This window comes from Dendrobates tinctorius, unplaced genomic scaffold (assembly GCF_039654945.1).
Source record: "Dendrobates tinctorius isolate UK_male_01 unplaced genomic scaffold, ASM3965494v1 ptg000270l, whole genome shotgun sequence".
Taxonomy (NCBI): Eukaryota; Metazoa; Chordata; class Amphibia; order Anura; family Dendrobatidae; genus Dendrobates; species Dendrobates tinctorius.
The window spans coordinates 9,233,367-9,259,635 of record NW_027361937.1 but is presented as its reverse complement, the minus strand read 5'-3'; the positions used below and the strand labels follow the sequence as shown (position 1 = coordinate 9,259,635).

Sequence of the window (26,269 nt, the reverse complement as noted above, 5' to 3'; positions counted from 1 at the left end):
TATGGTATGGCAGGAATACCTACAGTCTAAATGCATGATTGCTCCTAAATATATCTGGCCTAGACTAAGGGCCCCGTCACACATAGCGACGCACCAGCGATCCCGACAAGGATATGACCTTGTCTGGATCGCTGGTGTCACTACTAGAGTTGAGTGACTTTGGTCGGATCGGGTTTCGTGAAACCCGAATGAAACAAAATAAGTTTCAGATGAAACTCGTCCGACTAGAGCAAAAAAAGTCGGAGTTTCGTCCGACTTTTATTTCCCATTGACTTGCATTGGGGTCGGATTTCGGACGAAACTCCGACTTTGTTTTGCACTAGTCGGACGAGTTTCATCTGAAACTTATTTTGTTTCATTCGGGTTTCACGAAACCCGATCCGACCAAAGTCGCTCAACTCTAGTCACTACATAATCGCTGGTGAGCTGCCAAACAGGCAGATCACAGCAGCGATCAGGACAGCGATGACGCTGGTAACAAGCGTGCATGTCGCTTAGTTACCTGCTGTGTACCTTAGATACCAGTGTTCTGGTGCAGGGACCTGGTATCCAAGGTAAACAACAGGTTTCTAAGTGCCACGCTGTGGTTAGATACCAGCACGCTGGTATCTAAGGTACACAGCAGGTAACTAAGTGACACGTGCCCTTAGTTACCCGCAGTTTACCTTGGATACCAGCTCGCTGATCGCTGGTCTCCTGCCTGCCACACACAGCGATGCATGCTGGCCAGCGGGAGACCAACGATCAAAAAAATGTCCAGGGCTTTCGAGCACGATCAGCGATACCCAGCGGGGGGGCCGATCGCTGATACGTGTCACACAGCGATATCGCTGGTGAGATCGCTGTTGCGTCACAAAACTTGTGACTCAGCAGCCATCTCGCTAGCGATCTCGCTGTGTGTGACGGGGGCTTTACTAGCAGCTACACTGATCATGGCAAGGTTTACCAACGTTTTAGATCAAGGATAATGCTATAAATAAATTACCTTGTGACTTAATTGCGGTCACCAGTTACTTTCATGTTCAAGTTGTTTACTATTTTACTTGATAGCTGGTTCTTTCTATTACAGTGCTTATGATCTTTACTATTTTTAGGTCTAGTGTAAGCATGTTTTGTGAGATGTTTTCTCTGTCCAGCCCTATATTTACCACCTTATATTTATGCTGCTATTTCTATTCATCTCACATGAATACCTTTGTATTTAGTCTATTACATATGTGCAATAAAATTTATATTTGTCTAATATCCTCTCTACTTCATTGTTGATCTCTAGGTTATATATATTTATATACACATATATAATTATTTGCTGATATGTTTTATGACTTTAGTAGTCATTTGTATATTTGAGGTCTGACCTTCCAGGAAAGTAACCTGAAAAGCTCAAACGGAGACTCTTGTAGGCAGGGCTGTGGAGTCGGGAGTCGGAGTCGTGGAGTCGGAGTCGGTGCTCATTTTGGTGGAGTCGGAGTCGGTATAAAATGGACCGACTCCGACTCCTAAAATATATAATAAATTGGGTACAGTAATTCAATGCAGGATGTGCTGAATATTTTTTCATAGGAGTTTGGGAAAGTTATGAAATGTCCTATAAATGGCTGTTCTATTCCTGATCTAAGGCTACATTCACACACAGCGTTTTTCCTGTGTTTTTTGAGGATACGTTTTTCAGCTGCAAAAGCTGATCATCTTTTTAAAAAACCGCATCACCTGAAAGGTTTTTGAGCTCATAGATAATGTTTTCAATAGCAAAAGCAGATTAGAAATCTGCTCTATCTATCCATTTATCCATATCTGTCTATCCATATCGTATCTGTACCAAAAAGAATGAAAACCGGGTAGTACACCAATATATATTCTGTTCTATCTAAATATCTTGATTATTGGATCATAAAAATGAAATGCCTGAGGTTCACATTGTACTACAATAAATTTTTCACTTAAATATAAGCAATATGTGTGGGAGTCGGAGTCAGAGTTGTGGAGTTGGAGTCGGAGTCGGTGTAAGGGAAATTGAGGAGTCGGAGTCGCAGGTTTGGCTTACCGACTCCACAGCCCTGCTTGTAGGTCCTCGAGCACTAGATTAATATCCCAGTAAGGTCGGTAGTGGGAAAAACTGAGTGAACAACTCTTTGATGAATGTCTTAAGCTGTCGGCGAACAGCCAGATTCCTTTGAAAAAGAATAGAAAGGGCAGAAACTTGTCTCCTAATTAGAAGTAAGGGACCGTCCGGAATTCAGACCTGACTGTAGAAGGGACAAAATGGATGTGAAGTGAAAAAACCATCGGAGCCACCCGATGAGTCCCACATGAGCGAAAAAAAATGCAATCTATGTATGATGGTACATGTCAAAGGATGAAGGCTTCTTTGCTTTGATTATGGTCTGTACGACCTGATCTGAGAACCCAGCCGACTTAAAAACTGCGGCTTCAACAGCCATGCCCATTAAATTGAGTGACCTAGAAACTGGTGAAAGAGGGGTCCCTGCAACAGAAGGTTCGGGAGATCCGTAAGTCTCCACTGCGTATCCACCAGAAGGTTGATCAACTCTGCGCACCAGGGACTTTGTGGTCTGTAGTGATGAGAATGACAGATATTCCTTCTTCCTTTATCCTTTTGATTACTTTGGGAATCATCGGTGGGGGTGGAAACAGGTATGGAATGGAGACCGTGTCGAGGGTATTGCTAGTGCATCAGATCCGAACTCTAGAAGGTTGTGAGATTGGGACACCAAACTCGGGAACCCTGTGGTTGTCTGGACACTATGATGTTGACATCCGTGGTCCCCTATCTGAGACAGATCCTATAAAGGACTGACGGATTCAGCGACCATTCGCCTGTGGCGAGACTCTCGGCCGAGAAGTCTGCCGCTCAATTTTCGATTCCTAGGATGTGCACCACGGAAATTGATGGGACATTCTGTTCGGTCCAAGACAGGATTCAAGCGACCTGTGAAGTCACTGCCTGACTTAAAGTTCCCCCTTGATGATTGCCATAGGCCACAGCCATGTCATTGTCGAATTGGATTTGGGTCGGATATCCGTGGAAAACTTCCAGGATTTCTCCTTAGTTGACCACTGACCCCGGACCATCCAACCTTGGAACATTGCTCCCCTGCCGAGAATACTGGCGTCCGTTGTTACTGTCCTCCTCCGAGTGGGCAGAAAAGACTTCCCGAGATGGACCGATTGGGGACACTCCCTCCATTTCAGGGATAGTTTTACCCGCGAGGGGTTTGAGACACCAATCTAGGGAACAAGACGACCTGTCACATTTAACGAGAAGGAAGAGTTGAAGAGGACACATGAAGAATTGAGCAAACGGGACTGCTTCCATTGAAGCAACCATCTTGCGTAGGTCATTCATGCAGAAGCTGAGGGAGCGAGAAGAGAGACCAAATCCCACGCATAAGTGCTGAACTTTTCTTTGGGTAGGAAAATCTTTGGGCGGTGTCGAAAACCATTCCCAGGAACACGACATACCGGAATTAGAGACTATCCAGCCCAGACGGGAAAGAATGTTAGTGTGATCTGCACACTATGCTGGTATGTCAAGGGTGTTGCGGCCTTGAAGAGTATGTCTTCTAGATAAGGGAAGACAAGGGTGCCCCTGCTGCGTAGAATTAATATTATTTATTTATATAGCGCCATTATTTCCATGGTGCTGTACATGAGGTGTGTTACATACAAATGAATGGCCATCGCTGTCTCCATTATTTTTCTAAATGCTCTGTGGGCATTGGCTATGCCAAATGGCTGCTCTGTGAACCGTAAGTGAATTCCTTGTTGAATGTCCATCGAGCAGAAGTCTTCCGTCTCCATGGAAGCAATCACAGATCAAAGGGACTCCATCTTGAAGTGATGCAGGCGCACATATTTGTTTAGTAATCTGAGGATCCGAATGGGTGAACAAAACCGTCCATCTTGGGGACCACAAGTGGGTTTTAATAAAAACCTGAGAAATGCTCTTGTGTGGATACGGAGACAATAACGCCACCTTGGAGAGGGAGTCGACAGCCTAGAAGAAACTCTGAATGAGACAGGCAGTCTTCGGTGAATGAGACTCGAAAAAGGAAATGAAATCGAGGGAGAGTGGAAAACCCTGTCCTGTAACCTAGGAGACGACGTCTTGGACCCACGGCATCGTCTACTACAGAATGCCATTTGACCTGGAAATGAGGGAGACGAATGGCCCACCCTTAGGGATTCTGGGGGGGCGAACTGTCATGCTGAGGAGAATCTGTTGGAGCGTGACGTGGCTTGAGCATGTCTTGAGCGCCAGATTAGGGCTGGTTTTAACAGAGGGCCCATTTTTTTTTTTCTTTGTTGAAGCACCAGGGTTCTGTTCTGTCAGGTGAAACTCTGTGGTCAGAACCTCTGAAAGAAGGGAGAGGGAAACAGTACGCCATGGCGAACATTTGGCTCTATGTTGGAAGAGACGTACTCCAATGGCATTGGAGATATTCTTGTCCAGCTCCTCTCCAAGGAGTCAAATTGTGGGGAAAAAAAAGACCACTGAGGGACCTCTTGAAGCAGGGTCCGCATTCCAGGCCGTGAGCCAAAGGACCATGTGGATAGTGTTGATGTTGCTGTCTGCTATGACTGAACAGACGGCTGCATCGAGACAAGCGGACAAGAGGTATCTTGCTTTGTAGCCGATCCAGTCCGCTAGGTCTGCCAGCTCATCCGCAGGGGCACCAGAGAAGATACTCTGGCGGAGATGTTTTGCCCGGGCGGAGACTGCCTTGGCTACCTAGGAAGCCTGGAAGGACAGGCAGAGGGTAGACCTGCGGCCTCAAAGGCGGACTTGGTCAGAGAATCAATGTGTCTATCAGAGGGTTCCTTAAAGGAGGACCTTCGGACAGAGGGGGTATAGTATTTGTGGCCAGCCGGGAGAATGGAGGTCCACCAAGGGAGACACTGCCTACATGTTAAGCAGGTCAGGTAAAAAAAGATACAGGACGCTCCTGCCTTTTCTTCTCCAGGCACGCTTGTCTGGGTGCTGCCATTCCACCGCGAAGATCCTGTTGAGTTGATCTCGTCGTGGTTTGCAAAGGCACGAGATGGGTGCTTCATTTCCCTGAAAAGCAGTCTGCTCAGAGATCTCTGAATTCTTTAAGAGTCTCATTAATGCTGATGATAAACAAACCACCGTGTCACGCAGTTTGGAGACCTGTGCTGAGCTCAGATCTGATCTGACTCGGATCTGACTTGAGCGCCTCAAGAGTGTCTGACGGAGATGATGCCGTAAACTAATGTGGGCATGCCTTTTGGAACTTCCGGCCTTCCTGCAATGAGGATTCCTCTGGGTATGCGAGGGGTTAACAGCCGACGCAACCAAGGTAGGCAATTGTGACCCGCTGACAGGCGTTAGGATTAGGATGCCGTTCCCAAACAGAGACCAAAGTGTGAGATACTTTGGTTAAGTCAGCTGTCGACTGAGATAGAGGTGTCACCCACTCAGGAGCGGGAGCAGTCTCGTTGCGAGCAATGGGGGGGCTCCGGGGAAGACATTAGATGGCCAGAAATTATGGCAGAAAGATGAGGATAGACCAGAGGTCAACTTCTTGTTATGGGCAGATGGAGACTCCCTGGGTTCAAATATACATTGTTTATGTATCACCAGAGGGGGAATATACAAATTTCTTTCCTAGAGGAATCTGGACCAAGGAACCTTGTGCTGCCAAGCCGTTCTGATAGGCCGATGGGAGGTGGCTAGCTGGAGCGTCTGATAGGGGGGATAGCGGGGGCGTGACCTAACCCTGTAGTAGGCTGAGTTGGAGCCAGGGACTAAATTTTGGCCGGAAGCCGCAGGGGGAGGGAGCGTGGTAGGCACTGCAGACTGCCGGCGGGGCCGGGAAAGGAACCGCTACGGGGCCGGAGGCGACTATGACCCTGGTCAGACATTCGGGATGTCATATATAAATTAAATTATTTTTATTTATTTTTTTTTAAGAGGAGCCCCCGCACTGCCGCATGGACAGACCTGTGCTGGAGATCCCGCATCCTTCTTGACAGAAAAGGCGCTTGAAGACGGACTTGCGTGCCGACTTCTGGGCCACTGGACATCACTGGTAGCCGTAGTACAATTCCGTCTTCCTCCCCTGATCGATCGGCTATGGAAGGCGGGCGGCGCAGGGGGTGTATTGGCAAGGACCAGTCCACATCCTTCTTCCTACCCCTGGGCAACCGGCTATGGAGGGCGGGCGGCGCAGGGGGTGTATTGGCAAGGACCAGTCCACATCCGTCTTCCTACCCCTGGGCGACCGGCTATGGAGGGCGGGCGGCGCAGGAGGGTAGTGGTAAGGACCAGTCTGCATCTTCCGTCTTGCGGATGCCTCAAACACGCTTGAAGTGTTAGGAGGCATGGGGTCCTGCCTGCCAGACACGAGAGGGTACAGTAGTGACTCATTCCCACACTGCTCCTGGTCTCTAGGGGGGAGAGCGGAGTGACCAGTTACACTCCGTTGCCCAAATCACAAGCTGAATCTGAAAAATAGAGATTATTAATTAAAAAAACAACAAAACCTAAAGGTAGATACGGGGCTGAGAGCAACCCGTGTCCACCTCCTACTAACACTAAGCTAAAACTGAGTAACCTTCTGCCAGAAGGAGGCATGGGGTCCTGCCTGCCAGACAGGAGAGGGTACAGTAGTGACTCATTCCCACACTGCTCCTGGTCTTTAGGGGGGAGAGCGGAGTGACCAAATCACAAGCTGAATCTGAAAAATAGAGATTAATAATAAAAAACAACAAAACCTAAAGGTAGATACGGGGATGAAAGCAGCCCGTGTCCACCTCCTACTAACACTAAGCTAAAACTGAGTAACCTTCTGCCAGAAGGTGGGTATATACTGCTGGGGAGGAGCTAACCCTTTTTTTTTTGCATAGTGTTAACCTTCTAGTGGCAGCAGCATACATCCATGGTTTCCTGTGTCCCCCAAAGAAGCGAGAGAGAAAAGCAGTTTCGCCACTGAAAACGCAGAGTTTGTGGTAAAACAAAAGTAAAGTACACATTGCTATCGTCACATCTGGCACAACCCACTTTATAAAACACTTCGTTCAGTATGGAGAACGCCATAAAAAAATACACGCCAAAAGTGTCTTTTTCATCATAAAAAGCTATCAAAAAGTAGTAATATGGCTCATTCGGCAAACAAATAACAGCTCTCAGAATGTCGATGCATAAACAAATGCATTTTTGTAAAATATTGTTTTTAGTCTATAAAATATCAAAGCATAAAAAAATAAATCTGGTATCGCTGTAATCACACATCCCCGAATAAGAAATCCCGCTTTATAACTTATGCTGCACAGTGAACAGTGCAAAAATTAATATTCTTGTACTGCTGTCTTTGTTCATTCTACCTCCCAAAATTCTAAATAAGACTTTGCTTACATTTATCCTGCGCTCTTTGCTGAGCGTTTACGTCGGGGTTTTTCAGGTAACTTCCCCAAAACAGATTCAGAAAAACCAGAGACTGAACCACTCACTTATGAGGCAGATGGGGTCACTTTGGACAGGTCTACGTGCCTTCGGTGTCACAACATTTTAAGTGGTTTTTAAGTTCACAAGTTTGGGCAACCACAGATCTGTGCATCCCTAAACAGATGAATACCACTGGAGCAGATGCCACACAGAGTATGAAGTGTCTCCATCTGCTTCATTATGGTAGGTGATTCCATCTGAATTGCATTTTTTGTGGGAGTTACATGGAAACCATGGTGTAAGTGCTCTATGTAGAACACAAGAATGTGATCCCAGCCTTATACTGAAAGCAATACATAATATTTTTCTATTTCAATGTGTTTCCAATAAAAACCCTAAGTTATCCTGCACAAAACCAGCCCCCACTCAGGTCTATCACTGGAACTATAGGGGTTTTTCCACGTTACTGGTAGAGAAAAGACTCTGGAAAAGTGACATGGCTCCCTCCCCCTCAAATAAAATCCAGTGAAATCTGTGCTAGCAAATGCCCCCCTACTGAGCCCCACTGTGCCTAAACCACAGTAGGCAGCCACTTGTTTGGCATTATTATAGCGGGGAGAGAGCACTTAAAAAAATTTACGGGGTGCGTGTCTCCCAAAAGCACAAGCTGGTCACAACGTATTGGGGCCCTACAATGAATGGGCACTAAACTGGCATATTTTCAATCCCTCAGAATAAAGCATAGAGTGGATGTTACAAAATAGTCACTGCAGCCGTAGATGAATTCATTGCAAGTTCTAGAATGGGGTCACTTTTTCTGCTGTTCTAGCATCTTCAGGGCCCCCCATAAAATGTCTCCCAGAAACTATTTTTGCAAAATTTCGTGCTCCTAAAGTCAAATGGCGCTTCTTCATTCTCAGCCCTGATGTGACATGACAGTAATTTCTATGTTAATACTCAAGAAAAAAAATTGTGTGCAAAAAATGGCCAGGATCACCATGAATACATTTAAAATATTAGAAACAATTTATTTTATTAAAGCACAGGATAACACAAACAAGGTACAGACCACATGTTAAAAGCCATTAAAAAACCATTGAAGGTATAATCCATAACACCTGAAGGATCGGTTAGGTACCTTGCAGCTATCTCCACTGTGTGCACCAGATGTATCAAAAATAATGCAACATTTTACAAATGACAATCAGCCAATAGTCTAAATAAAGTGAATTACCCCAAAAACAGACAAAATATTCAAGTCCAGTGGCTAAAGCTGCACTGAGAGAACCCCGATAGAGCAAATGTAAAAGACCCTAAACAATGGGGTCAGTTGAGCTATAGGTTTATATAAGGACTATAGCATATGGTAAAAAGCCATTGAGGGGTAAAAGAAGGCAGCAAAAAAGCCTGTAGGTGAATGCGGAGATACAAATACTCGTCACAGCATGGTGTGTGGAGAGAGGAACCCCATGCTAAGCGTGGCTCCCTCGGGAAAAAGTAATTTCTGACTACATATGAGGCAGCACTGCTTTCAGAAGGAATTGTGCAATAAATTATGGGGTCCAGTTTTAACTATTAACCCTTGTGACAAATTTGCAGCAAATACAAAAATTACATTTTTACAACTAAAATGTAATTTCGACTCAACGTTCTAAAATTTTGTGTGGCACCTACGAGTACAAAATTCTACACCCCTAGATGAATTCCTAAGGCAGTTAAGTTTCCAATATAGGGTTCTGCTGCTCTTGCACCTCAGAGGCTCAGCAAATGGAGTCCACAATCTATTCAAAAGGAGTCTGCATTCTTAAAGCCAAGTAACGGTCCTTCCCATCCGATCCCTGCCATTTGCTCCAACAGTAGTGTTCAACCATATATTGGGTACTGCCCTATTCATGAGAAATTGCATAACAAATTGTGGGATACAACGTCTCCCATTATCCCAAGTGTAAATTATAAATTAAGTGCCAAAACAGTATTTTAGTGGAAAAATAAATTTTGCATACAGCTAAATGTTTTGTGAATAATCTTTAGGTTAAGATTCTCCGTACACCCCTAAATGAATCCTGTGAGGGGTCTACTTTTCAAAATGGGGTCACTTGTGGGGAGATTCTGCGGTTTTCGCATGTCAGGCTCTCCAAATGTGGCACACTATCCCGGACAAATGACTCTTTTCTTTCCATGCCCCTGCAATGTACCCAAACAGAAGCTTTTGACCACATCATTGTGTTTGTGAGAAATTGCATAACAAATTGCAGGGTCTGTTTTCACTTATTATGCACTGTGAAAATTACAAATTTAGGGCTAAAATATTTTCGTAAAAAAAAAAAAGGCTAGGTTCACATTTTCGGTTGAGTCCGCAGCGTATCATCCGCAAATGCATGCAAAAACGCATGCATGCGTTTGCGAACGATAGGCAAGTGCTATTTACCTGGCAAATTTTTGAATTTACACAAGCCACGCCCAATGGCTATGTCATGTAAATTCTTGCGAATGCAAAAGCAAAGCGTATGCATATCGTTGCGTACACTTGTGTTTCCATAGCTAGTAATGCTCTTTTTTACACACGTCATCTGCTGTCATCCGCATGCGGATGACTGCGGATATTTGACGCCGCAGGTGGATGACTGCGGATATTTGACGCCGCAAAAAAATGCAACAAGATGTGTTCGGCGCGCTTTGCCGCATACCGCGAAAAGACGTAACCGTACACACGCATATTCATGACTTTAATGAGCGGTACCACGTGACCGTTGAAGGAAGGAATAGCTGCCGGAGACTGTGGGAGAAGCAGGGCTGCAGAGACCGCGCCAGGAGGGGGTAAGTATATGCAATATTCACCTGTCCCCGTTCTACCACCGTTCGCTGCTCTGGCCTCCGCGTCCTCTGGCTGCGATGTTCAGGTCAGAGGGTGCAATGACGTAGTTAGTTGCCGCTGTGCCCTGTGCCCGAACAGTCACTGACAGAGGACCTGGAAGACGGAGCGACGCGCAGCGATGGAATGGGTGAATATCTCAAGTGTTGGGGCTCTGAGCTAGCGGTGACACCAGCACCTGTCCCCCATAGCGCGCCAGTGTCCCCGCCTGCTCAGGGCACCTGCACCTGGCCCCCAGCGACGAGAGGTGAGTGTCATTTTTTTTTCATTTGCAGCTGCAGCATATGGGGCCTATTCTATGGACCATCTTATGGGGCATAGTCTATGGAGCATCTTATGGGACAGCATATGGGGCATAATCTATGGAGAATCTTATGGGGCAGCATATGGGGCATAATCTATGGAGCATCTTATGGGGCAGCATATGGGGCATAATCTATGGAACATCTTATGGGGCCATAACCTTTAAGGAGCAGCATTTGGGGCATATTATTATATGGAGCATCTTATGGGGCCATTATTAACCTTTGTGCAGCATTATATGGGGTGTATTTTGTATGGAGCATCTTATGGGGCCATCATGAACTGTATGGAGCATTACAGTTGTGGCCAAAAGTATTAACACCCCTGCAATTTTGTCAGATAATGCTGTTTCTTCCTGAAAATTATTGCAAACACAAATTCTTTGTTATTATTATCTTCATTTAATTGTCTTAAATGAAAAAACACAAAAAGAATTGTCCTAAAGCCAAATTGGATATAATTCCTCACCAAACATAAAAAAGAGGGTGGACAAGGCATTATGAAGTCTGAACACTACCAACAAATTTTGCAGCATAATGTAGGGCCCAGTGTGAGAAAGCTGGGTCTCCCTCAGAGGTCATGGGTCTTCCAGCAGGACAATGACCCAAAACACACTTCAAAAAGCACTAGAAAATGGTTTGAGAGAAAGCACTGGAGACTTCTAAGGTGGCCAGCAATGAGTCCAGACCTGAATCCCATAGAACACCTGTGGAGAGATCTAAAAATGGCAGTTTGGAGAAGGCACCCTTCTAATATCAGGGACCTGGAGCAGTTTGCCAAAGAAGAATGGTCTAAAATTCCAGCAGAGCATTGTAAGAAACTCATTGATGGTTACCGGAAGTGGTTGGTCGCAGTTATTTTGGCTAAAGGTTGTGCAACCAAGTGTTAGGCTGAGGGTGCCAATACTTTTGTCTGGCCCATTTTTGGAGTTTTGTGTGAAATGATCAATGTTTTGCTTTTTGCTTCATTCTCTTTTGTGTTTTTTCATTTAAGACAAATTAAATGAAGATAATAATACCAAAGAATTTGTGATTGCAATCATTTTCAGGAAGAAACTGAGTATTATCTGACAAAATTGCCGGGGTGTCAATACTTTTGGCCACAACTGTATATGGGGCTCCTGATTCAATATGGATATTCAAAAACATTTAACCTACTGATGTCTCAATTAATTTTACTTTTATGGGTATCCATTTTTATATTTGATATTTACCAGTAGCTGGTGAATTTTCCACCCTAGGCTTATACGCGAGTCAATATGTTTTCCCAGTTTTTTGTGGCAAAATTAGGGGGGGGGGCTTATACTCGGGTCGGCTTATGCATGAGTATATACAGTAATTATTTTAAGGCTGGAGAACAACCTCTCTACACTAACTTAGATTGGTGGCAAAGCAGTAACCACATGGGCAACATCTCTAACAATTTCAGGGTGTAAAGGAGTTGCCTCGTGCACAGTCAGTTTTGATGAACAATTGAACTCTTCTACTTCTTTGACCATATTTCAGCAACATTTTTCACTTGCTCTCAATCTGTTTTCTATGGGAATGTAATTTTTTTTCCCTGCGGCAACGCTTTGCCTGCTCCATATCGTCCAAATGCTTTTCGAAATCAAACTCCTCTTCTGATGAGGATGAAGAAACAGCAGCAGCAGCACTGGCAGGACCCGAGTCCTCTTGCTCTTGGCCATCCTTTAGCCTACTGATCCTAACTGCTACCTCAATCAGAGCTTCTTTTCCTTTAGTACGCTGTTAATCATCAAGCAGTATATGATGACTCGGGTCCACATAAACAGCTGTCAGAAGAATTTTATTTTCTAATAGCAGTGTCTCTCTCAGTTTCATTGAAGCAGCAATGCTATCTGCGATTAAACCTCTTCTTTGGGATAGGCAAAACAACAAGTTCTTCCACTCCTTTATAAAAATGCCAGGAGTTAAATCCTCAGCTTGTTACTTTTTAGTCATTGTAAATGGGTGATGAAGCAATTCCTTCAATTCAGCCACCTGTGTCCATTGATGTAGTGTTATCTGAGGGTTGGCCATATCTACAAGAAAGGGTTTCAGCTCAAACAATCGCTTAATCATTAAATAGGTGCTGTCCCATCGAGTGGCTTGAACCACAATTGCCCCTTTTCCATTACGTCTCTTCAAGATGGAATCAATTTTAGGGGTTCTGGCAGCAATAGCCAATTTCCTCACTTTGCTAATCAGAGTTCCAGCATGTCCCTTTTGCAGACTATCTCTTATTGCCAGCTGCAGCATGTGCACAGCACAGCGCATGTGATGAATAGGAAAGAGGTGTGAAGCAGCTTCAACAAGGTCATCTAATTGCTGTTTTTCTGTAGTAATATCTGTTTGTTCCTCCGTTATGGGAACTGGACTGTGACCTTCCATCTCCAACATACTGAATGTGAAATGTTCTTCTAGCTGCTGTTCACCTTCATTATTCTCATTCATAAGTTTAATTGTACATACATGTTTGAAGCATTATCAGTTACAATAGCAAGAACCCCTGTTGTTTTGTGAGTTCATAATCTTGCAGATCTTTTTTACACTAAGGTCTAGAGAAACTGGCTACTGTGATGAGCTTTAGTATCTGTTACTACCAGTGTCTTAAGGCTATGTCACACTAGGCGAGATCGCTAGCGATATCGCTTAAGCGACACCGATATTATGACGCAGCAGCGACATCGTCAACGATGTCGCTGTGTGTGACATATAGCAGTGATGTGGCCCGTGCTGCGATGTCGCTGATCGTGCATGAATGTTCTGGACCGTATTTTGATCGTTGGCGTCCCGCTAGTGAGCCAGAATCGCTGAGTTTGACAACGACGAGCGACCTCGTTGGCGACTCATATGTCAGCGGCACTACGTATTCTTTAGTTACGCCCCTCAGCTCCGACTGGCGGCCACAACATCACCTCAGCAATAAATGGGAACGTAAAACTGCGCCCCCATCCATTGCTCCTGAGCGCTTTGTGGATAAAACTTCAATGTTCTGGTGCTAGTCCTTTGTGCGTTGTTGCGAAGATTACTATCGTGTGTGGGTGGTTTTGCGATCCTGTCAGTCGCTACAGCGCTTCATCTTTCTCATTTTTGGATTTCCCTAGCAAGGTACATATTGTTTCTGTTGTTTTGTAATGCGTTCCAGTTGTTTTAGCAACACAGTTTGTATTTTTGGCTGTTTACCTCCAATAAATATATAGATGTGTTGTGGGGCTTTTTTTTCTTTTGCCTGCAAAAAAAACACTGCAATTGTAAGATCTTTGATGTTTTTGAGTAAATTTTTTAGTTAAATTTACATCCTCCATAACTATGGATAACCTTGCAATCATTTCAAAGCCGCGCATCCCCCCCCCCCCCCCCGCCATTTTAGGCTTTTGTACGCTCTCTGTTTTTCCAATATTAACAAATGCGATGTAAAGAAAAAACAATATTTTTTGTTTATGAACTTTATTAATTTACTTTTCTTTACTGGGCAGGTTGCACATAATGTACATGACCACCGCAGAGCGTGTGATTGTGGCAGCAGATTTACTGAAGGAGGGAGATCGACAAGAAGAGGCACGGGTGGAACAGAGGTGCTCCAAACGAAAGCGTTGCATGTGGACCAGAGAATGGCTGGAGCAGAGGTCCAAATTCACACACATGCATCTTGTGAGGGAGTTGCAGGAGAAGAATCCGCAGGATTTCCGAAATTATCTACGGATGTCAGAGGATTCATTCAAACTCCTACTGGAATGTGTGAGGCCACTCATTGAACGGCATGATACACGGATGCGTGCAGCTGTTTCAGCAGAGGAACGTTTGGCAGTCACGCTGCGGTTTCTGGCAACCGGACGTTCAATGACAGACTTGCAATTTTCTGCTGCTGTTTCCCGATCACTCCTCAGCGTTTTAATTCCAGAGACCTGCAACGCCATCGTTCGCAGTTTGCGCAGCTACATACCTTTTCCAAAAAACGTGGTGGAATGGCATAAAATAACCACAGATTTTGAACGTATTTGGCAGTTCCCAAACTGTGGTGGTGCCTTGGATGGCAAACATGTGCGGATCACGCAACCAGCCAACAGCGGATCCTTCTTCTATAACTACAAGGGCTACTTCAGAGTGATCCTCATGGCCCTTGTTAATGCCAATTATGAATTTATAAACGTAGACGTTGGCATGAACGGGAGGGTTTCGGACGGAGGCGTTTTGGAGCACACTATTTTTGGGGAACGCTTGAATAACAATGAACTGCATTTGCCAACCAATATGGACACCACCGCCAACCTTAACTTTGTATTTGTGGGTGATGAAGCCTTTCCCCTTCATGCGCATCTTGTGAAGCCGTACCCACAAAAGACTTTGACCAAGGAAAGGCGTATTTTTAATTACAGACTGACAAGGGCATGACGCGTTGTCGAGAATGCCTTCGGCATTATGGCTAACCGCTTCAGGGTTTTCCACACTCCAATCAACATGAAGCTGGAATCTATAGACTCTGTGGTGTTGGCCTGTTGCGTACTGCACAATTTCCTTCGGCAGCGCGATGCTGTAGCTTACAGTCCGCCAGGCTTCATGGACTCGGACAGCAATGGTGACGTGGTGCTCGGAGAATGGCGTGACAATGATCCCGCTATTGCAGGACTGCAACCTGTGAATCATGGCAAGACCAAGGACGATGCGAAGGCCTGCCGAGACAATTACTGTCAATACTTCAACGGGACCGGTGCTGTGACTTGGCAGCATCAGATATAGTCGTAATTGAAACATTTTTTTGTTTTATCTTTATTTATAAATGTTGTTAATAAAAAAAATAAAATTCGTTTAAAAATGCCATTGTGTTATTTCTATTAATTTTACAATATGAGAGAAGGGCATGGTGTGAGGGCTAATGATGGGTGTGAGAGGGGAGTAATGTGAATAAGGAAAAATGAGGTGTGATAGGGAAGGGGTTGGAATGGGGTGAAGGCAAAGTAATTGGCGTGATGGGGAGAGGAGAGTAATGTGGATAAGGAAAAATGAGGGGGTGTGATAGGGAAGAGGTGAGGAATGGGGAGAAGTAATTGGCATGATGGGGAGAGGGGAGTAATGTGGATAAGGAAAAATGAGGGGTGTGATAGGGAAGAGGTGAGGAATGGGGAGAAGGCAAAGTAATTGGCGTGATGGGGAGAGCGGAGTAATGTGGATAAGGAAAAATGAGGGGTGTGATGGGGAGGGGGGAGTAATGGGAAGAAGGCATAGTAGGTGGTGTGATGAGGTAAGGGGTGTTGTTATGAAAGTCACCGTAGGAGGCAAAAACAGAAATACTAGCTAAGTCCAGAAAACCAGAGAAGTTGGCAGCTATCGGATTGCAGACCCCTGAACCTATCAACAACAACTAGCAGTAGCCGTGGGGGGTTCCTACGGTGCCCTAGACCCCTCGATCACAGCCGGAGAACTAAATAGCCTAAAGACAGAAAGGGAAATCTAAACTGCCCCAGAGCAGACCCCAAAGCAATTGGCAGCCCCCAACATATAATGACGGTGAAGCAAGATGAAAAAACACACAGATAGAAAGATAGGCTGAGCAAATGATGGGGCCCAAGCTAACTAAATAGGACAGGATAGAAAAGCTGCTGTCTGCAATCCGCCAAAACCCTATCAAAACAAGAGCCAACAGACTGATAGGGAAAAAAGCCCTGAAGACGCTAGGCTTCAAAAAGACTACATCAGTACTCAGGTATTTTCTGAAGACAGAGCAAAAAGGAATTCAGCTCACCCCAGCAGGGAATGGCAGAAATCCAGAAAAACAAGGCAAAACAAAACCAAAACACAAATGCAAAAAGCAGAGCAGAAAACTTAGCTTTTGAGGAGCAGGAATCAGACTGGTCTCTTAGAATCCCTCTGAGAAATCACCAGCAAGGCAGAAGGGCGTCGGCTGCCTTATATCCAGTCAGCAATTCCAGTCACCCAGTCATCATCATCCTGCTCAGGTGCTTGGTAATCAGCCTCACTACCTTCCTTCACCAGAAGAGGGAGTTCATCAGACCTCAATGGTGAAGGGGAAAATGAACTCACAACAGTACCTTCCCCTTGAGGGGTCACCGAACCCTCATCCACGCCACCAGGGCCATCAGGGTGAGCCCGATGAAAGGCACGCACCAATCTTTTGGCATGAATATCAGAGGCAGAGACCCAGGAATTATCCTCCTGACCATAACCCTTCCACTTAACCAAATACTGGAGTCTCCGTCTAGCCAGACGGGAATCCAGTATCTTCTCTACCTCATATTCCATGTTACCTTCAACCAATACAGGGTCCGGAGGTGTCACCCCAGGAACAACTGGTTCAACAAACCTCTTCAACAAGGACTTATGAAACACATTATGGATTTTAAATGATAACCAAACCATATCACCAACCTTAAACTGGGGACCAATGGTCCTATGTTGGTTGGAAAACCGCTGGGCCTTTTCCTGGGAGAGAGATAACTTATCCACCACTTGGTCCCAGATCTGGTGCATTCTCTCCACCACAGTGTCAACGCCTGGGCAGGCAGAAGGCTCCACCTGCCCTGAAGAAAATCGAGGATGAAACCCAAAGTTACAAAAAAAAGTGACATCAAAGTGGCAGAACTAGCTCTATTATTTAAAGCAAATTCGGCCAAGGGCAAAAATGAAACCCAATCATCCTGATCAGCGGAAATAAAACATCTCAAATACGACTCCAAGGTCTGGTTTGTTCTCTCCGTCTGCCCATTGGTCTGAGGGTGAAAAGCAGAGGAGAAGGACAACTGAATTCCCAGCTTGGAACAGAAAGTCCTCCAAAATCTAGACACAAACTGAACTCCTCTGTCAGATACAATGTTCTCAGGAATCCCGTGCAAGCGAACCACCTGTTGCAAAAACAGGGGCACCAACTCAGAGGAAGATGGCAACTTAGGGAGTGGTACAAGATGAACCATCTTAGAGAACCTATCACAAATCACCCAAATAACAGTCATTCTCTGAGAGACAGGCATATCAGAGATGAAATCCATTGAAATATGGGTCCATGGCCTCCTGGGGACCGGCAAAGGCATCAACAACCCACTAGAGCGAGAACAAGGTTTAGACCGGGAGCAAGTCCCACAGGACTGCACAAAATTCCTGACATCACGAGACAAGGCAGGCCACCAAAAAGACCGACTCACCAGATCTCTAGTACCAAAAATACCTGGATGACCAGCCAATGCAGAGCAATGAACTTCAGACATCACTCTCTTCTTCCACTGGTCAGGAACATACAACTTTCCACTGGGACAACGCTCAGGTTTGTCCTCCTGGAACTCTTCCAGAGCACGTCTCAAATTGGGCGAGATGGCAGAAAGAACTACCCCTTCGCCTAAGATGGTAGCAGGCTTGGTCATCACAGGAGAATCAGCAAAGAAGCTCCTAGAGAGGGCGTCTGCCTTGACATTCTTAGTGCCAGGAAGAAAAGAGACCACAAAATCAAAACATGTAAAAAACAAGGCCCACCTAGCCTGTCTAGGGTTCAAGCGTTTGGCCGACTCCATGTAAATCAAATTCTTGTGGTCAGTGAGGACCACGACTTGATGTTTAGCTCCCTCCAACCAATGTCTCCACTCCTCAAATGCCCATTTCATGGCTAACAGTTCCCGATTCCCCACATCATAGTTACGTTCAGATGGAGAGAACTTTCAGGAAAAGAAAGCACAGGGATTCATTTTAGATGTTACAGGATCCTTTTGGAACCAAACAGCTCCTGCACCAATCTCAGAAGCGTCTACCTCTACCTGGAACGGGAGTGAGACATCAGGTTGCCGCAAAACCGGGGCAGAAGTGAATCTTCGCTTCAGCTCCTGAAAGGAAGAAACAGCCTCCGGAGACCAATTCAACACATCAGCACCCTTCTTAGTCAGATCAGTCAATGGCTTGGCAATACTAGAAAATTTTGCTATAAATCTCCGATAAAAATTAGCAAAACCCAAAAACTTCTGGAGGGCCTTCAAAGAAGTGGGCTGAACCCAATTATAAATGGCCTATATCTTGGCCGGGTCCATTTCAATAGTTGACGGAGACCAAATAAATCCCAAAAATGAAATCCTCTGTACCCCAAAAAGGCATTTCGATCCTTTGACATACAGGGAATTCTCCCTCAAGATCCGGAACACAGTCCGAACATGTTCCACATGAGAATCCCAATCCTTGGAGAAGATCAAAAAATCATCCAGATAGATAATCAAAAATTTATCCACAAAGTCCCGGAAAATCTCATTCATGAAGCACTGGAAGACAGAAGGGGCATTAGTGAGCCCAAAAGGCATCACCAGGTACTCAAAATGTCCCTCCGGAGTATTAAACGCCGTCTTCCATTCATCCCCCTGCTTAATGCGGATAAGATTATACGCCCCCTGAGGTCAAGCTTGGTAAACCAGCAAGCACCTTTAACTCTGGAGAATAGATCTGAAATCAGGGGTAACGGATACTGATATTTAATAGTAATTTTGTTGAGGGCACGATAATCAATACAAGGCCTTAATGAACCATCCTTTTTGGCCACGAAAAAAAAAACGGCACCTAAGGGTGAAGAGGATGGTCTAATATGGCCCTTCTCCAACGCCTCCTTAATATAGGATCGCATAGCCTCGTGCTCGGGTACAGATAAATTGAAGAGCCGACCCTTGGGAAATTTACACCCCGGGCTCAGTTCAATTGCACAGTCATAACTCCTATGAGGAGGCAAAGACGCAGACTCATTCTCACTAACTACATCATAAAAGTCCGCCAAATAGTCAGGAACATCATGCGACTGAGGAGAGGTGGAAAAAAACGGAGCCTCACTAAGGGCACACCGACAACCCCAACTCACCACAGACACAGATTTCCAATCCAAAACTGGATTATGAATTTGCAACCAGGGAAACCCCAGAACAATGGTATCATGCAAATTATGCAACACCAAAAATCTGCAATTTTCTTGATGGTCTGGGGCGACCCACATTACCACCTGGGTCCAAAACTGAGGTTTATTTTTCGCCAAAGGAGTAGCATCAATCCCCCTCAAAGGTATAGGCGTCCGCAGAGGTGTCATCGGAAATCCACAACGTTTAGCAAAATCCAAGTCCATTAGGTTCAGGGCTGCTCCCGAATCCACAAAAAGCTTGGCGGAAAATGTGGACAGGGAGCAGATCAGAGTAATTGCCAGAAGAAACTTAGGTTGAACACCACCCACAGAAAACGTGTGTGCAAAACGTTTCTCTCGTTTAGGACAGACAGAAATAATATGCGAGGCATCTCCATAAAAAAAAACACAGCTTATTACACCTTCTGAACTCCTGACGTTGCTCCCTGGACAAAACTCTATCACATTGCATAGGTTCAGACACTTGTTCAACAGGTGGCAACACCTCTCGTGCAGTCCTGCGTTCACGTAAACGCCGATCAACCTGAATGGCTAATGACATAGAATCGTCAAGACCAGAGGGAACACAAAATCCCACCATAGTATCTTTTACGGCTTCTGACAAACCCTTCCGAAAGAGAGCTGCCAAGGCATTATCATTCCAGGTAGTAAGGACCGCCCACTTTCGGAATTTTTGACAGTACAATTCTGCAGAATCTCGACCCTGGCTCAATGCCAACAGGGTCTTTTCAGCCTGATCAATAGCATTAGGTTCGTCATACAACAACCCCAAGGCTTGAAAAAATGCGTTCACACTAGTCAGAATAGGATCATCTGGTTTCAAAGAAAACGCCCAATCCTGGGGATCGCCACGCAGCAAAGAGGTGACAATTTTAACCCGCTGCGCAGAGCTCCCTGACGAGTTAGGCTTTAAGGCAAAAAATAATTTACAATTATTTTTGAAATTCAAAAATTTAGACCGATCCCCAAAAAACACATCAGGAGTAGGGATCTTTGGTTCAGCAGCATGTGAATGAGCAAGGTAGGCGGAAATTCCCCGCACTTCCGCAGCGAGCTGCTCCACACGATCAGACAATTGCTTTATCTCCATTGAGAGAAAAAAAAATTCCCCCTACGGCCTCAGAGATATAGAGGAAAAAATATACACTTTTTTTTTTTTACAATTCTTTCCTGCTATTAAGTACCCTAGGATCTGCGGTATGGCTGGTGATTCTGTTATGAATGAGTTACCGTAGGAGGCAAAAACAGAAATACTAGCTAAGTCCAGAAAACCAGAGAAGTTGGCAGCTATCGGATTGCAGACCCCTGAACCTATCAACAACAACTAGCAGTAGCCGTGGGGGGTTCCTACGGTGCCCTAGACCCCTCGATCACAGCCGGAGAACTAAATAGCCTAAAGACAGAAAGGGAAATCTAAACTGCCCCAGAGCAGACCCCAAAGCAATAGGCAGCCCCCAACATATAATGACGGTGAAGCAAGATGAAAAAACACTCACACAGATAGAAAGATAGGCTGAGCAAATGATGGGGCCCAAGCTAACTAAATAGGACAGGATAGAAAAGCTGCTGTCTGCAATCCGCCAAAACCCTATCAAAACAAGAGCCAACAGACTGATAGGGAAAAAAGCCCTAAAGACGCTAGGCTTCAAAAAGACTATATCAGTACTCAGGTATTTTCTGAAGACAGAGCAAAAAGGAATTCAGCTCACCCCAGCAGGGAATGGCAGAAATCCAGAAAAACAAGGCAAAACAAAACCAAAACACAAATGCAAAAAGCAGAGCAGAAAACTTAGCTTTTGAGGAGCAGGAATCAGACTGGTCTCCTAGAATCCCTCTGAGAAATCACCAGCAAGGCAGAAGGGCGTCTGTTGCCTTATATCCAGTCAGCAATTCCAGTCACCCAGTCATCATCATCCTGCTCAGGTGCTTGGTAATCAGCCTCACTACCTTCCTTCACCAGAAGAGGGAGTTCATCAGACCTCAATGGTGAAGGGGAAAATGAACTCACAACAGGGTGCATTTTGGATACATCCAATTTATCAGAACAATGTGTTGTTAGAGAAAACATGTAATACCAAGACATGCAAGTTCTGTTGCGTCGCCAAAGAGACCGCTGTATAACTATGACGCATCTGCGTCCCCGAGCGCCATGACGTCATGACGCTCTGGTGGGCGGCGTTACTGTGTCCTAGACGACACATTGCTGAAAAACATGGCGTCACAGCGTACTGTTCCATGGGGGGAGCCTGAAGTAAGATTTCTCATCAGAGAACTTGATGCACGGGACTATGAGTGTGCAACACATGATCGTCCCATGTTGCACAAAAAACGTGTTTTGAAAAAAATTAAAAAGGGACTCTTGCTCAACTTTGGAGTGGACAACAACGCAGATCAGGAAGAAGTTAGCGGATCTGCGTTACTGCTCGAGTGAGCGCATAGCCATCATTCGGTCTGAAAACCTAAGGTGAGAAGGTGAGTGTGGTTTAGACAGGATGTGGATTTCTTTTTTCTTTTGTTAAGTTGTATGTTGTCTATGGATGATAACTTTTCCACCCCATATCTGACGTAGCACCTTCACCTTTTGACAAGTGTCAGCTTCTAAACACACAACATGAGGGCATTTGCTGTATGCAAAATTGCTGGGGCATTGTAATGTGTTATAATGAAAATGAAAGTGAAACCTAGAAGAAGTGTGAACAGGTTTTTTTTTTGGGGGGGGGGGTGTTGATTTTACATCAATATGCACAACCTAAATTATTTGTAAGTTTATGGTAAAATTAAAATGTAAATGTTACTCCTGGATTATAATATATAAAAAAAAAAAAAAGTTTGATTGCTGTAGGTCACAGCAGAACTGTAAACGAATACAACATAACATAACAAATTGGGAAGAAGAAGAGTTGTTATTATGTAATAGATGTTTGCGTTATGCAAATCCTGTTGACCATTTAACAACTCGCTTAAAAGACAAATGTTCGGCCCGGTTTATTTTTTTACAGAATGATAGACTGCATTTTACATTCAGATATCAATGGAATGTTTTTCCTATCTGTAGGGCCACCCTCACCATCCAGCCCACCATCGCGGTCAGCACCAACAACAGCCCCACCATCTCCAGGGGATCAACGTGTCACACCACCAACCCCTTCGCCTGTTGCCATCCCATCACCAGCATCACTCAGTGATATAGGCGCTGCCTCTCCATCTGGTAATCCAATTATAGCAAGGATTTATAATTAAATGGAGAAAAAAAATGGGTACTTATATGTTTTCCTTTGGAAAGGATGGAGGGTTGTCGTGTAATATTTACTTTTTGGTCCCATAGCTGTTGGTGCCACTGGTTCGGGGTGGGCTATTAGCCCCTCACCAGACGGAACCGAGCGACCACAATACCGTAAGTATAAAAACAAGAACCATGGAGCTTTGGTTTGTAGTGTGTCAATAATTGACAGGTTTACGTTTCTCATTTCTTCAACAGACATCCCCACTGCACAGGCCCTGCTGGCAGCACACCGGCGGATGAGGGCAGCTATGGCTGTCACTCTGGCAGCCATGGACGTGCATGGACAGATGCTGGAGAGGTATCTGGCGGGCCAACAACAGGGTGGCAGTCCGTGATTTTTTTTCTTTCTATGTTTATGTTAAACTGTTGGTTGTGCAGTTCTATCCATACAGAAAGTTTTTGTAATTTTGAAAAAAAAAAAAATCATATATAATATATGTCACTAATATATATTTATATATTTGAAGTTCATATACGCGGCTGTGTGTGTCATTTTTAGGGACAAAGATTGGTTAGTTGGAGTGACGTCAGAGTTCATGTCTACGGCCATCTTTTTATTGTAGCATACTAAAATGTTAAAATACAAAACAAGAAAACCAGACCACTATTCATTAGAAATATAACATTTTTATTAAAAAAAATTAAACAATTTGAAAAAAAAATATATATACACTAAAAAAAAAATGTAACAACAATATCTGCATAACTAGAATTGTTGGTAATATGGGTCGTTTTCATTACCACGATGACTTAGCGGAGTATAATAAAAAGGTGGGGAGCAAGGCTTTGGTTCTGCTGATGGTCCCTCCTCATTGTAGGCTCAAGAGACTCAGGATTGTCCGGCCAAGAGTATTGACGTCTGTCCATGAAAGCTGTCGTGTCTGTGAGTTTCCCGGTTGCTGCTTGACTCAAAACTTCAAGCACAAGCCTTTCAGCATGAACAGGCTGAACTGGGTCGAGTGTAGGCAGCTTCTCATTACCATAGTACGCAAATCTGGTCAGGTTCTGAGGTGTAGTCAGAATTTTTTTGGCCAATTGGATAAATTCAGGGGTATCCGTGGTGGGGGCCTTCCTTTTTCAGAAAATTGGAGTCGCCTCGGCATAGATGTGGATGGTGCAGATGGGGATGATGTCTCAACTGTTTCCTCCTCTTGCACCGTTGCGATGCTGTGTTGTTCGGGCGTGAGTAAGGGAGGTGAGATGACTGCCTCTTCTGTGGCCTGTGTGAACAGAAAATACATGTTACATGACAAAGCAAAAGAAATTTAGCTTCACACTATAACAGCCAAATACAGCAGCATATTTGATAACAGCAATAGTATCAATGGTTATTAACTGTCCTTCAATGGTAAGTGAAATACATAGGCCTCAAAAGTAAAGCTTGATTAATTATCATAACTTTTGCTATTGTGTTAAATTTTCCTTACTTATTAATAATTTATATTACAAATGGGCATGTGCATTCCTATGTGTAGTACATGAAAGTTACTTACATCACCACTTACATCAACGACAGGTGAGTCCTGCTGGATCACTGGGTCAGGTGCCAACATAGATGCCATTTGTCTCGGTACTTCTTGGTCCCTTGTGAAAGAAAGAAGTTCAAAGTACCAAAGTTTGGGGACATATACATCTTCTGACCCGGCTCCAGACTTGGTTGAATTCTCGACTTTGTTCAGTTCTTTCCGGTATACTGTGCGGAGGGCCTGAATTCTTTTTTTGACAGCTGATTCATCCTCAGGCTCATTGGGGTAATGGTTTTTTGAAAGTTCCACAAGTTTTTGGTAAGCCTCCTTCTTTTTCAGCCTGTTGCTATAATCAGCCGACTTTATTCTCCATAAGCAAGGCATCGAGCGGTACATCTCAATGAAGTCCCTCAGGAAATCTTGCTTATCAGCCATCTGTAATAAAAAAATAATTATGTGAGAATGGGACAATAGAAGTAACATTTGTTTAACTGAAAGGGATGGTGAATTAAAATGCGTACATAGCCTACAACTTATAAAACACTCCCCGGATCATTAAGTGGTGGAGGTGGGCGCGGCATGAAACTAAAATGGCTGCCCCACAAAAAAATTTGTGATGGACAAAAACAGTTTACACATCTGTATACAATGGTGGTGGTTGGCGTGGCAGAAAAAAAATTAGCTGCACAAAAAAATTCCAGAGATGGCCGACAACTGTTAACACAGCTGGGAAAAAATGGCAATGGTGGATGGGGCAGAACAAAAATGGCTGCCCCAAAAGAAAACAGTGATGGACAACGTCGGTTAACACAGCTGCATAAAATGGCGGTGCTGGGAGTGGCAGAAACAAAAATAGCTGCCAAAAAAAATACTGAGATGGCCGACAACACAGCTGGGAAAAAATGGCAGTGGTAGGCGCAGCAGAAAAAAAAAGGCTGCCCCCCAAAAAATCCATAGATGGCCGAAAACAGTTAAGGCCGCTTTCACACTTGAGGCTTTCGGTATCCGGCATGGTGCGGCGAAAAACCGGACTGCCGAATCCGGCGCCTGTTATGACCAGATCCGGCTTTTTCCCCATGCTGCTTCATTGCTGCCGCATTGCGCCGGAAAGCAATGCGGTGCGTCCGGTTTTTTCCAGATCCGGAGAAAATAGCCAGTCCGGAGTCTGGAAAAAACGTTGCATGCAACGTTTTTTCCCAACGCCGGATCGGTTTTTCGCACTGCGCATGCCCGGAAACCTCTGCCAGGAATATATCCGGCAGAAAGAAGGATCCGCATGCGGCCGGATCCGGCAGTCCGGTTTTTCGCTGCCCCATGCCGGATACCAAAGCCTGAAGTGTGAAAGCGGCCTAACAGAGGTGCTAAAAATAGTGATGGTTGGCGCGGCAGAAACAAAAATGTCCGAAAGATGTGATACCGGAGGGCGGTGGCAGGAAAACTACCAAAGCTGCTGTATATAAAGAGAAATATACATATAAAATATTAAATAAAGTTCAAAAAATTAAATGGCTAAAAAATTATAAAATAAGAAAAATAAGTGCCTACTTTATAATACAGTGTAGAGATCCTGAAGGAATGAATAAATCCTGGCCAAACGCAACAGCGCCACAGAATGGATCGCGGGAGTTGCAAAGCAGAAAGCTAGCTGGACGCAATTTGGATCACTGCTTGAAATTTGTATGAACCACTGCGCTCTACAACAATGGAAGGGAGCGCTACTACGTCATCCTTTAATTGCGCGGTCGTCCAATCACCAAGCGAGAGCTGTGCCATAAACTGTCATGCCATACACTGACCACCAATCTGTGCAGAGGGGCGTGGAAAAGGTAGCGCTCATTCACGCCTATCGAGGTCGGGGTCTTTTACAATACATGCAGCGTGACAGGTCCCAACGACTGCCGAGGTCGTTATACAGATCGCTGATTGCTGATGTGTCGTTTATGAGATCTTCGTGTTTGGAAGCTAACTAGCGACCATATAGCGATGTACAAACGATTTCTGCCAGGTTGTGTCGTTGTCGAGATCGC

The 26,269-nt window shown here is 44.8% G+C and overlaps 1 protein-coding gene across 1 annotated transcript in view; it reads left to right on the top strand.

The window, feature by feature from the left end:
• The window catches only part of LOC141069651 (uncharacterized), a 31,429-nt gene extending 8,199 nt beyond the window's left edge, over positions 1–23,230 (top strand). The window contains exons 2-4 of the mRNA XM_073559394.1: positions 22,549–22,701; positions 22,819–22,887; positions 22,972–23,230. Coding sequence (XP_073415495.1) covers positions 22,549–22,701; positions 22,819–22,887; positions 22,972–23,111 — 362 coding nt within the window. The 3' untranslated portion in view covers positions 23,112–23,230. The remainder of the gene's footprint in view (positions 1–22,548; positions 22,702–22,818; positions 22,888–22,971) is intronic.
• Positions 23,231–26,269: the final 3,039 nt, after the last annotated feature.